The sequence below is a fragment of the Salvia miltiorrhiza genome, chromosome 2 (assembly GCF_028751815.1).
Source record: "Salvia miltiorrhiza cultivar Shanhuang (shh) chromosome 2, IMPLAD_Smil_shh, whole genome shotgun sequence".
NCBI classification, from domain to species: Eukaryota; Viridiplantae; Streptophyta; class Magnoliopsida; order Lamiales; family Lamiaceae; genus Salvia; species Salvia miltiorrhiza.
The window spans coordinates 44,317,592-44,331,057 of record NC_080388.1 but is presented as its reverse complement, the minus strand read 5'-3'; the positions used below and the strand labels follow the sequence as shown (position 1 = coordinate 44,331,057).

The 13,466-nt window shown below is 35.6% G+C and overlaps 1 protein-coding gene across 3 annotated transcripts; it reads right to left on the bottom strand.

Annotated features, from left to right (window-relative positions):
* Positions 1-6,678: 6,678 nt before the first annotated feature.
* On the bottom strand, positions 6,679-8,366 carry LOC131013639 (putative F-box/LRR-repeat protein 9). Of its 3 annotated transcripts, none has more exons than XM_057941769.1 (6): positions 8,231-8,366; positions 8,051-8,124; positions 7,519-7,868; positions 7,107-7,458; positions 6,974-7,019; positions 6,679-6,866 (listed from the first exon to the last, which is right to left on the bottom strand). In XM_057941769.1, exons 2-5 carry the CDS (start codon positions 8,114-8,116, stop codon positions 7,008-7,010), a joined length of 780 nt encoding a protein of 259 aa, XP_057797752.1. In that variant the 5' UTR covers positions 8,117-8,124; positions 8,231-8,366; the 3' UTR covers positions 6,679-6,866; positions 6,974-7,007. The 3 variants fall into 3 exon arrangements, with proteins under 3 accessions (XP_057797752.1, XP_057797751.1, XP_057797750.1); XM_057941768.1 differs by having other exon boundaries at positions 6,679-6,861; XM_057941767.1 differs by lacking the exon at positions 6,974-7,019.
* Positions 8,367-13,466: the final 5,100 nt, after the last annotated feature.

Sequence of the window (13,466 nt, the reverse complement as noted above, 5' to 3'; positions counted from 1 at the left end):
TTCTTAAAACCCACGCCGATATCGCGGACGAAAAGAGTATATGACATGAAAGATTTGAAGATCGAACTCATAGTAGCATAAGAGAAAATTTCATGAAGGAAAATTAATTAGGGGATGTGGTAATTAGATACTATACTATACTTGACAACACATGGGATGTCCATGTGACCAACCTGCCCACTAGGCATCCCCACACCCTACCCCTTACCCCTAACCCCACCCCATATAAGCAAAATAAATTGCTAGTGGAGCCACCTATGTCCTCCCTCCACGTGGCATCAAAACGAACCAACAACATCAATCGGCAGAAAAATCACATTTTTTTGGACAGAAGAAGTATTGTGGATGGTTTATCAAATATGTATGGTCTTGTAATTGCAATAGTGATGATTTATAATCAATGGCAGAAACATGAAATTTCATCTGAAAGACAATAATCTGAATTTCATATATACATGTGGTCAAGTTATGAATTTGTATACATATATACTCCATATTAACTTTTGCTGACTCATACGAGAAATCAATTCACTAAATGCAGCTTGACTGCATGAGATAGTATATTAAATTTGACCTGTTTTTTTTCGATACAATTATTTAAAAAAATAAATTTATTTTATAGATGTGTATGAGTCCATATTTATATACTAATATTTAATATAGTTTGAAATAATTATTTAAAGAAAATAGGTCAAATAGAATAAAACATGCATCCCAAAAAATAATAGAGGCCAATGGGACAGATAAAGTATTAATTAGTATATCCAAATACATAAACAAACAGGGGAAAAGTTTTATCCGGCCCGGTAAATAAACGAGCTTAAAGATTGAGAAGCTGAACCAAAGAAAATAATGATGTATCTATGATTAAAACTAAAAATCAAGATTTTCGCGTAGTAATAAGTCTGTATGATTATTATATTCGTACTAGCTAGGCACTACATATGTATTACTGGTAAAGTATTAAGTTGGTGGGAAGGGCTAGAGAAGGATTTGACTTCGAATCGAAGGCAAAAGGTTAAGAAATGAAGTTTTATTTATTTTATGAGTTAGTGTTATTTATTTATTTTGTTGAAGTTTTGCGCTCTAATGTAAATGCGAAATCTCTTCTCCTATCCTTGTGGGTAGATTTTGATTCTAACGTATAATTTATTTTAGGGTCCATAGTATTTTATATTCCTGAATTCAACGTTTTTCATAAAATATTTCGAATTTTTATTTCTCCTAAAAAATCTTGAATTTTTAATTTTTTTTTCCATAAAATGTCCCACTATACAAAATCCGATGACGGAAAAATGTCTTCTATCGCCGAATCAAATATTTTGGGGATCGTCGTTGTTGGAAAAACATATACATTTATATACATTTTTTTATATATTAGGAACTACCATTGCTGAAAAACGCTGAAAGTGCATGGACATTTTTTCATCTTTTTGTCATCGAATTTTGCGTAGCAAGACATTTTATGGAAAAAACTGAAAATTCGATTTTTTTTAAGGGAAAATGAAAATTCAGAATTTTTTAACTATTTATTTTATGGAAAATGTCACTTTCTATCCCATTGTTTGGCCGAATTATTGATTATTCACAACTTTCTGATAATATATAATTGATACCCAATCTATTTACTTTTTTTTAATTGTGTCCTGTAAAAATTTTCCTGCAACGGGGAGTTGCGTGGAAGTCCCCACCCCTTCCCCAAAAAAGTTGAGTAACATGTTCGATAAATAATGATTGAAACTATTTAGATCGACAATTTAATAAAAACAAACAGAGCATATGAAAATATAACTAAATAAATATAAAATCTATGTTGTCTCTCTTTCTCTCGAATTACCAGAGGTAGGCTATTCTATGGTGCGTTAGAACCTAATTTCGGTCTCTGCTAATCTATGAGTTTGGAGTGGCCGTCCTAATTTTTTTTTCAGGTCTTTGACGTGCTAAAACTTGATTCTGGACGAGTCCATCTCCTTTAGTTTTCTATATTAACTGCAATTTTTGCTCTCGTTTTGTTTTTGTTTGTTTTCTTTTCTCTCTTCTGATAGACGAGTACTTTTTTTTCCTTTGCTAGTATTTTTTTTACTGAATTTTCATTGAAATGGTTTTGATGATGCTCAGTCTTTAATTAGCGTTTATGTGATATTAATGAATTTTTAGATTTTTTTTTCTCAATAAATTTTAATTTTAATTCAGCAGAAGTAGGCTAATCTATGTCAACCTTCGAATAAACCAATCGGCAATCGCTATAGAGTGCGTAAGGTACAATCAATCAACGTACAACAACGCAAAGCATCTCAGAATTTTGTCCAAAGCTACCATGTCAGCTTCAATTAATGCATACTAACGGCGTCGTACAGCCTTCCCTTAAATTTGGGAATAAACATTTCTTGCTTGCTCGCTCAAATTGAACTAAAATTTAAAGAAGCTGTCACTTGAGGTACTCTATGCATTGTTACTTGAGCCTAGCTAGCGCTAGGAGTATTTGCAAAAAGAATAATGTTATTTGAAGAAAGTTTTTTGAATAAATATAGTTAAATATTTTTTAAAAATTATTTATTTATAATTTAAAAAATGAATTAATTTTATTATCTTTTCCATATTGTAGTGTTTTTATAATTTTTTAATAAACTTTTTAATTTTTATTATTTTTAACGTATAAACACTATACAAAATACTTCATCCATCCTATTAGTATAATGTTCTACAATTACTTTTGGCACGGATATTAAAAAAAAGTGTAGTTAGTGTATAAAGTTAGTTGGTGGAAGATATTGGATAATTATTTTAAGTGAGTTGATGTATAAAATGAGTTGGATCCACTAGTAATAATATTTTAAAGGGTTAAATGCATGTAATATCACTAACTTTGATCGAATCCAAATCTAGCACGAACTTACAAAATTCCATTTTTACATACCAACTTTAATCCATATTCAATTTTTGCACCAATTTGTTCGCCGGTGGTGTAAAAAAGAAAAAGACACGTGGTGATGACACGTCTTCCAAATGACGTGCGGATAAATAGAACATTGTCATATAAGTTAATTGCGATTCAACGACGTCGAATCATTTAGGAGGTGTGAACGACGTCGTTTTCAATCTTATGATGTAATCTGATTTTGGCCCAAATAGATTTAGGGATTTTCATATTCCGTAGGAGTTGTTCATGCTTCGAGGACTGTCATCTTTCTCTCACGTCGTAATTGAAGATTCTAACACAAAGAAAGTTCATTTCAAGTAGCTTATAGTTGTTTAATCGGTGTGTGGTCCCTGAAGAATACGTCGGGGAAGGCAACCGCTGCAGAAGGTGGTCCTTACTTGAAGGAAAGTGTTGTATTCGTATGGTATTAATGTCCGAATTATGTACGGGATCTCCAAAATTCTGTGCATAACTTGGCTCCATTTGTTGAGCATCGAAACTGTGCACAACATGTGTATTGTAACTAAAAGAAGAAATTTAAAGGAACAACCTCAAAGAACATCTTTTGAAAAATAGTAAGGAGCACATATCAAGAAGAATCAGAAGACCATGAGACAAGAACGACGAATTAGAAGACATCGTGCTTAGGAGGCTTCGAAAGGAAGAAGATGACACTCTCTTATAGCTTAGAACATGAGAGATACAAGAGATAGATGAGTGAAGAAGAAATAAAATTAGGGTTCTAATGTGTGTAATGTATTGATTTATATTTGTTTCATATTTCATTTAAAACGATAAAGTTTTAAAGCTAACAAAACACAACGTTTTGCTCGTCGGCCAAAAAATACTAAAGCGTGTGCCGACAGGCCACATCAATGACACATTGATACGAGGAAAAAGAGAAAAGCAATGACCTAATAACAATCATTGAGAGTACAGACTTTAGGCCTCGTTTTTTTTTTTTTTTTTTTTGAGTAAGACTTTAGGCCTTGTTAAAACCTGTTTAAAGAAAATTCCATAGAAAAAAACTTAAGGAGAAAAAAGACGTGTGTCTATAAAAAATTAATAAATTATGTAGTGTTTGAGAGGATTCGAATTGTCTACAACTTTTGTTCATATACAACAAACCACAAATTAATCACACTTATATCATTGGCGAATGGCGATAAATAGGAACTAACCACAAACTTAACGCTAATATCTCCCATTAATTTTTTTTTGATCAGGCAAGAGAAAAACTTTTATAAACGCAAAACCAGGTACCAGGGGTACCCACATCGAAGTCTCAAAAGAGAACAACAAGCAAAACAAAGAAACAGAAGTCAAAACAAAGACATGAAAAGAACAGAGAGAAGAAGAGCATTTTATCCACTGAGTTCCAGCCCCAAGATCCAGCGCCTAAAAACAGTCGGCTCCGTTTGCACATTGAAAGCCATCGACCACCCCCAAAATCTCGATTTGATTTCTGCCAAAACCTTCTCTACTCTCCACATGCCTTGGTTGAACTTGCATTCATTTCTCACTTTCCAAATACACCAAATCGTGCAAAGCCACACTCCAACAAGGGTAGAGATATCCTTCTTGTTCCCCAAATTAATGAAAGCAGTAAGATGGTCGGACGCCTTGTGGTGGAGGGGGGTTTGTTTGTTGATCCAACAAAGAATTCCTTTCCAAATGTCATTGGCTTTAAAGCACTCGAAAAGTAGGTGGTTAGTGGTTTCTGGAGTTGATTTGCACAGGGTGCATAAGGCCTCTGAATTCGAGATGGTCACCTGTCGTTTCTGCAGTTCATCACATGTCGGTAATCTTCCTTTTAAGATTATCCACGCTGTTGTTTTTGCTTTGAACGGCGCCTTTGCTTTCCAGATCAGATTCCAGTTCTTCTCTTCGATTGGGTCTTCGGCGGTTGTTGATTGTGAACTGAGGACTTTGTATGCTGTTTTAACTGAGAAGCTTCCACTCTTGTCTGCTGTCCAACTCCACCTATCTTTTTTACCTGCACAAATTTGTACATTGTTGATCAAAGAGACAAGGTTAGTGATTTGGTCTCGATCTCTCTCTCGAAGCTCTCGGTTCCAAGACAGCTTCCACTCCCAAGCTCCCTCAATCCACTCTCCCATGTTGTTGATCACTCCCCCCTGATTATTACTAAGATGGAACAGTCTTGGGAATAACTCTGACAAAGGTCTCTCCCCAACCCAATGATGATGCCAGAACAGGGTGGAATCACCCTCCCCAATTTGAAGAGCCAAATTCTGTCTAAGCCACTTCCCCCTCTCCCCCCAACTTAAACCCAACACCTTCTTCCACCACCCAGATTTCAAAACTCTGTTTCCTTTAGCTTTAAAGCCCTCTCCATCCCAACAAACATCTCCCTGACACTCCCGAACAACTCTAACCCATAAGAGATCCCTCTCCGATAAAAACCGCCACAACCACTTAGACATAAGAGCCGAATTAAACCATTCCAGATTTTTGAAACCCAACCCCCCAACATGTTGCTCTAAGCAAAGCTCTTTCCATTTAACCCAGTGGATTTTCCTATTCTCCAAGCCTCCCCCCCACAGAAATTTGCAAAAAATTGATCGGATTTCAGACAACACACATTTGGGGATGATGGAAAAGGAAAGTTGGTAAATCGGAATTGAACTCAGGACAGAGCGAATCAAAGTAATCCTTCCTGCAAAAGAGATTTTCCGGTTACTCCATCCGCCAATTTTCTTCTTGATTTTTTCAACCAGATATCTCCACTCCATCGACCTGTCGAGGCGTTTCCCAATCATAATACCAAGATATTTGGTTGGGAGATCGCCTTTTCTGCACCCAATTATCGAAGCTAATTCAGCACATTTAGATTCGTTGCAGCCAACTCCCAAGATACAACTTTTTTCAAAATTCACTGTGAGCCCCGATAATAATTCAAACAACTTCAAAATGCACTTAAGAGCCCACGCATTTTCCTTCTTATTCGGCGCCACGAACATTGTATCATCCGCGTATTGCAGGTGAGAGACCTCAGTACCGCCCCTTCCCACTTTAGTCGGTTCCAACAGTTGTTTTTGCACAGCTCTTTCCACCAATAGATTTAGCCCTTCTGCTATAATTAGAAAAAGAAATGGAGACAGAGGATCGCCTTGTCTGAGCCCTCTTTCCAGTTGGAATTCCCCCGAAGGGCTACCGTTGATCAAAATATTGGTCGATGATGACTTAAGGCAGGTCGCGATCCAATTTCTCCATTTGCACCCGAAGTTCATTTTCTCCATCACAGTGTCAAGAAAATCCCAATCTACTGTATCGTAGGCTTTTGCAAAGTCTACTTTGAAAAGTATCAATCTATTGGACTTCTTCTTGGCCTCTGCAATAATCTCAATTAAAACCACAACCCCATCTAGAATAAATCTACCTTTAACAAAGGCACTTTGACATTCAGAGATGATTGAGTTCAGTACCTGTTTCAATCTCGAAGCAAGAATTTTAGCAATTACCTTATAAAGGCAGTTGATGAGAGAGATGGGTCTGAAGTCTTTGATTTCAGATGTCGTTTCCTTCTTTGGGATCAAAACAACAAAAGAGGGGTTGCTGCCTCTCAAAAGCTTGCTGTGTGAGTGGAAATCCTCCAAGACCTTAACAAGGTCGTTTGTGCTTACACAAAATTGCACGGTATTTATGATCATTTTGGATTTGTTATATAATTAGACCTGATCAAGGTTATGGAGCTCATAGATCTTATGTATTTTGTAAATTTATAAACCCGAATGTAAATCCAATACTATATAAATACAATCTAGATATCCAATTGGTCATATGCGAACATAATTTTCAAATTTACACATTTAATTTCTTAGGTCATTTAGTAGCACATATCGAATGTATTTCATCGAGGACACCTACTATAATGGTAAATGGCTTCTCTCACCACGGCCTTTTTGATTTCTCGATACCTTTGCTGTCCACAAAAAAGAAAGAAAATAACTTTAGAAATAGAGATTGGGATGCAAAATTTAAGAAAAATTAAGGTATACTTAATTAATGAGAAGAGAAACATTACAGTACCATAAGGTAATGAGATGAGAAGAAAGTCAATAGACTACCAGCATATCTATAAAGAAACGTAAGAGTTGGAATTTAATTTGTGAAATTGTAGAAGGAAAAATCAAAGTAGGAAGAAGAAAGTGAGGTAGCGTACGAGTGATTCGACGCGTGGACAACCATCGAGAATGGCTTGATAGCCTTTATTGGTGATGGTGGATCCGAAAAAGCCAAGGCGAAGATGAACCAAATTGGGCATCACTTTTGCAATGGCTACTAAATAATCGTTGCCATTCCCCACTCCTGAAACGGCGTCGTGTTTGATGAGCGTGAAGGACCTCAAGCTCAAGCACTCAACGCCGATGGCCTCCACGTCTTCCACCACCATTTGGTTCATGAACAATATGTGCAACTCTTCTAGCTCTCTGAATCTCTTCGCCGCCGAGCTCACCCCTTTTCCCGACACATTCTTGCAGCACGACAGCCGCAGACGTTTCAGCTTACTTGATCTAAATTCAAATTCAAAATTAAATCACTACCAACAATTTCAATTTCAATTTCAATTTTACCTTTGGGAAATGTAGTGAAGAAGTTCATCGTTGCCGAAATACTCAATATTAATGTCCATCAGATCCCCGCCGCTCCGGTCCACGGCGCGCCGGCACATGCTCCCGAGGCGGCGCGTGTCGTAGCATGACCCCGAGTTCTTCACGTCCACGACGCGCCACATGCTCGGCTCACGGCACACGCTCCGCCACGTCTTGCACACCTTCTCCGCCGTCTCCAGCATCTCCGCCGCTCCCAGCCTGTGCAGGATATCCGCCGTCACGTCTAACGGCAGATCGATCCACGGCGCGAACGACGGAGGAGCCTCCGCCGCCGGACTTTTCTGCTCCGGCAACTTTCCAAATCTGAACCTCTTTCTCCGCCATGGCGGGAAAGAGTGGAAAGTCACGGAAAGAGTGTGATTTGCGTTGTGGGATTTGAATATATATTATAATAACCGAGGAGATTAATTTTTTCGAATCACCAAATTAAAATTCAATTTGAAGAACAAGTGAACAACCCTGATCGATGTATGTTCATTTAAAAAAATCGTACCTTGTACCATGTTACGATCTTCTCAAATTTGATCTTGATCTTGATTCGAGTTTTTGGATCTTCCATCTTGAGTCCTTAATTTCTCATATAAGGGATGATAGAGAAATATATGTTAATAAGTTGTTGATCTCATCGTGAATTTTATTTGAAATTTGGGGGAAAGAGCAATTTATTACATACCTTGAGATATGACTACATTTGATTGAGCTTTGAATCATAGATTTCGCATGTTGTGCAGGCAATGCATCATCCACGAATTTTGTATTCTATCTCTGTTATGTGTTCTTCAGATATACAGTGTGTGCAATATATATGTGATACGTGTTATGCTATATCACATATACGTGTCATGTTATCTATATATTACAAAAAATAGTCTATTTTTACCATTTTTGAATACCTATAAAGATTAGTCTCTTTTCATTTTAAAAAATTATTTACAACATGATGGCTCTTATTATCCACTCACAATACAATTAATTATCATTATAAATATTACTCTAATCACAATACAATAATTATTTTATTTTTAAATTCGTATTGTCTCTTACTAGATTTTTTTTTTTTTGTGAAGGGTAGTATTTTCTACCGTATCGTTACATTCATTGTCAGATCCAACATGCTACGGAAATTAAATGAGAATCTTTATTAAAAATATAGCTTAAAACTTTTTCATTTTTCTCAATCGCCAACCGCCGACATTCATTTTGTTGAAAAATAAATTAGAAAATTATTTAATTTTCTTTTATTTATATTTAGAGTTTAAATGAAACAATTTTCTTTTAAAGTATTTTAATGAAATAAATGAGGAGGGCGATGCTTAACGATGCTCTTTGTTTTGGTGGTTGGGCCTCGTCCCACATACTAGTTCAGCCCAAAATCAGCACAAAGAATTGCATTTGTTGATAATATCATTCTCCTTTATCCTTCCTAACCTCACTTGATTCATTGTGTAAATGCTAATAATCACTTGCGATCTAGTGTTTTTTATTTTTTGGGTTCTATATTAGTAATTAAACTATAGTATAGGGATAAAATCATAATTTTTTTGAAAGCTCGATTAGGCTCGCGAGCCTAACGAGCCGAGTATGATGAAACTCGAACTCGGGCTCAATACCTAGTCGAGTAGCTCGAGCTCGAGCTCGAGCTCGACTCGACTTATACCGAGTCGATTTCGAGTAGTTTTCGAGTCGATCCCGAGTAGCTCGCGAGCTAGCTCGACTCACTTACACCCCTAGTTCTATCACTTTTTATTTTTATTCATTTTTGTTTCTTTCTTCCGTTTCAATATATTGTGTTTTGGTGTAATTCGTACTTGTTAGTTAATTACACTATGATTTATTATTATACCCAGTTAGAGTAACTAATTGTCTTTTAGCATTTAATTTTATTTTTTACTAGTTAATAAAGTTGAAGCAAATAACGAGAAAAAATCAGTATTTAAGCTCACTCACTCATTTTCGAACTCTTTTCAGTTAGTCCTTAGTTACGGATTATTCGGGCTAAAAAATCAGTTAGTCCTATCGAACTCTTTTCAGGCCAATCCTACGGATTGTCGTGTTCCTTAGTTACGGGTTATTCAGGGCTAAAAAAATTTCAATCATAATTTTATTGAAGATTCGTGTAGTGGTTTAGGAATTCTGTTGGATTTTTTTTAGACTTTAAAAAGTTTATGAATTTTCGTGGATTTAGGAAATCTATAGACTCTATGCATAGTTTTGTTGACTTTTTTTTATTGACTTTCATGAATTTTCATCGACTTGATAGGAATTAGAAATGCAGCAACTCAGCGCCTCCTGGAGCCCTGCTACCACTAGAAAACGCTCATAAACGTGAAAGGAGGTCTAAATGGATCATGCACGCAGTCTAGAGAAGATGAGAGATGAGGGAAGAGACGTCAAAATTCAAAAAATCATACTTCGCTTTAGGTAAATTAAAAAAATAAAACATTACATATGCCAGCAACGTGTGACAAACTTGGTGGAAAAAAAACGGTGAATTATAAAAATAAAAAAGTGATAAAATAAACAAAACAAACTAAAAGAGCATGTAAAAAAAGCAACAAAATCATAAAATTCTTAATTAAAAGCATGGGAAAAAATCATAAAATTGTTAGTTAAAAAAAAAGGAAACAATCAGCGCTTAAGGAAACAAATAAATAAGTGATTATTGTTAGTTAAAAGGATTGAAAAAAAACGATATAAAATTGTTAGTTAAAAGATCGCGTACCTTTGTTCATATTTTAAAAGAACCCACATAAATCTCATGTGATGAGGTGAGATTTCTCTCTTTGTATTTTTTAAGGAGAATCCAACAAAATCCATAAAATTTTAAAATCCACAAACTTTTGAATACCTAAGAATTTTTAAGACTTTTTAAAAGAAACAATAGGGCCGAATAGCCCTATTCAACATACAACATCAAATTTTGTCCACCATTTGAAAAAACATAAATTTTGGCAATTTTTTGTATGTCATGACTATTCTACCCTTCTCTCTCTCCTCTCTCTTTCTCATCCCCCTCTCTCTCTCCAGCGGCTCCTCTCTCTTTCTCATCTCCCTCTCTCTCTATCTCCAGCGGCTGCGCGGCAGCGGCGCCGAGCTTGGAGAATTCGTCGGAGCTCTCGCGGCGGTGGTGGAGGAGATCCTCCCTCTCTCTCTCTCTCTCCAGCGGCTGCCGCTCTCTCCTCTCTCTTTCTCATCTCCCTCTCTCTCTCTCTCTCCAGCGCGCCGCCTAGGCAGAATTCGTCGGAGTAGAAGATGAGGGGGCGGCGGCAGATCTGGTCTGATGAGGCGGCGGCGGTGGATCTGATCTGATCGTTGCGCCGCCTCCTCCATTAGCAGATCTGATCTCCGCCTCATTCGATTTCAGCCATGACAGATCTGATCTGATCTGTGTGCTGCACATATGGCACTATTAGTGCCATAAGTGCACACTTCCCCCTAGGGTTTAGATATTTCATTTAGGGTTTAGATTATCCATTTGAGGTTTAGATGTTCCATTTAGGGTTTAGATGTTCCATTTAGGGTTTAAATGATGTTGTTGTTTCTGTATTTGTGCTGCACGAATGGCACTTATGGCACTATTAGTGTCATAAGTGCCCAAAATGATTATTTTACTTGGTTTTATTTTGGATTTCCGTTGGCACTTATGGCACAGTGCCAAGTGCCAACGAAAATCCAAAATAAAACCAAAGTAAAATCTTGGCACTTATGGCACTAATAGTGTCATAAGTGCCTAACCCGACCCGGCACGCGACCCGAGTGCCTGATCCTACTCGGTCCGCCTCATTAAGGGTAAAAACGTCCAAATCAATAAAAATGGTCAAAATTTGTGTTTTTTCAATGTGTGGTCATAAATTGTGTTTTATGCTTCATTTTGGTTACTTCAAAATTTTACTCTTTTTAAAATCCATATTGAATACCTCTAGATTTTTAAAGACTTTTTAAAAGTCTGGATTGAATATCCCCAGACTTTCAAAGTCCAAAAAAATCCTACAGACTCTACAATCAATACACCCCCCTCAGTCTATTTTGACCAACCTACGAGTTTCAGGCTAGATTGAAATTCCCAATCAAGGTAAATAATTTTTTTGAAATGTTGATTTTTAATTAGTAATAAGTATTAATTATAATTCATTGCATCAGTACTAACTTTTATTTTAAAATAAATATTTATTTTAAAACTTTTGAGCACATAAATTAAAAAGAAAGCGTAAATATGGAGACCGGAACCACCTTAATACCTTATACTAGAACAAACAATACAATGTTTGCCAAAAAAAAGAACCCAAAAACGAGATCTTTAAATTAACTGCTCTCAAATTCTCAAATACAAATCAACTTCAGGTTCCAATCACAAAAACGAGTTAAGCACATACCACCTTCTCGATTCCGTCGTGAAATTAATTACTGGTATTGCACAGCAAAACTTGAGTCCAGTTTTTCGTCGGCGAGAATAGCAGCGGCTGGGCAGAGAAAATTCGAAGTCAATTTGAATTACCTTTGAATTCGTAGAGAAAAGAGTAATTTGAGGGCAAATATCTGAACTCAAGTACGAACAAAACGGGTGGTTTGCGTATCCGATTTGAATTTGAGGGCAAAAATGAGATTTGGGTTCAAGAAAATTCGGGTGGTTTGCGTATCAGAGGGGGGTGCCGTATCTGTAAACGGGATTAATCTCGCCAAAGAATCATGGGCCGACTGTGTTACGCTCGACGACACCAAACGCTAGTGCAAAGTTGTATTAATATGCTAATACAACAAGAAACAGGGCAGCAAACACGCCCTTATAGTATCACACAGATTTAACTTTTTACTTATTATATTTTGAGAATAACATTTTATTCTTCTATAAAACATAGATAAAATCATTCAACCTAATGAATATAAATTGTCATTTTATTATTGTATATAATATTATAAAATACACCATTTTATTATATGGCTCCTGGTATTAATTATACTAAATATAATAAATATACTTTTTTAAGAATTAAAATGAAAAAGGGGAAATGAAATATAAATACAACTGCAACTATTTTTCATCTATAGTAACTATACTAAATATAATAAATATACTTTTTTAAGAATTAAAATGAAAAAGGGGAAATGAAATATAAATACAACTGCAACTATTTTTCATCTATAGTAACTAAACATGTACAATCTCATTACTAAGAATATAGCTTTTTACTGGGATTGTTATACGATATAAATATCTTATAGTAATTCTTGTATATAATGAAATATTCAGATAATAAGTATACATATTATGAGACAAACATTATACATATTAAAATTAGGGTAAATATCATGAAAACCCCTGAACTATACTCACTTTATCAAAAATATCATGAAACTTTTGAAATGTTTTCTAAACCCTCAAACTATCAGGTTTTTATCAAATATATCATGCATCTATTTTTCGGTTACCAGAAACGTGATGTGGCTCGCCGGATGCCACAATGTAATTTATATTCTATTTTTTTTAAATGACATGGAAAAAATAACTTCGTTTCGTACCATATTCTACTGTGTTTATCCATAATTCTAAGTTATTAGCATGAATTTCAAACACAATAGGAGTGAATTTTGAATTTCAGAGTGGATTTTTTTTAAATATATGGTACGAAACGACGTCGTTTTTGCCATTGCATTTAAAAAAAAATAGAATATAAATTACATTGTGGCATCTGGCGAACCACATCACGTATTTGGTGATCGAAAAATAGATGTGTGATATATTTGATAAAAATCTGATAGTTTGAGGGTTTAGAGAACATTTTGAAAGTTTCAGGGTATTTTTGATAAAACAAGTATACTTCAGAGGTTTTCATGATATTTACCCTTAAAATTATACTCCCTCTGTCCCATGAAATTAGCCCCTTATTCTATTTTGGATAGTCCACTTTTCT

Excerpts from the sequence above, each read along its gene's own strand:
- LOC131013639 (XM_057941767.1), bottom strand. The coding sequence starts at position 8,116 with ATGGAAGATCCAAAAACTCGAATCAAGATCAAGATCAAATTTGAGAAG. Across the intron at positions 7,869-8,050 it reads AGATCGTAACATGGTACAAG|AGGTTCAGATTTGGAAAGTT; the intron begins GTACGATTTTTT and ends TGGCGGAGAAAG. Across the intron at positions 6,867-7,106 it reads GTCCACGCGTCGAATCACTC|CAAAGGTATCGAGAAATCAA; the intron begins GTACGCTACCTC and ends TTTTGTGGACAG.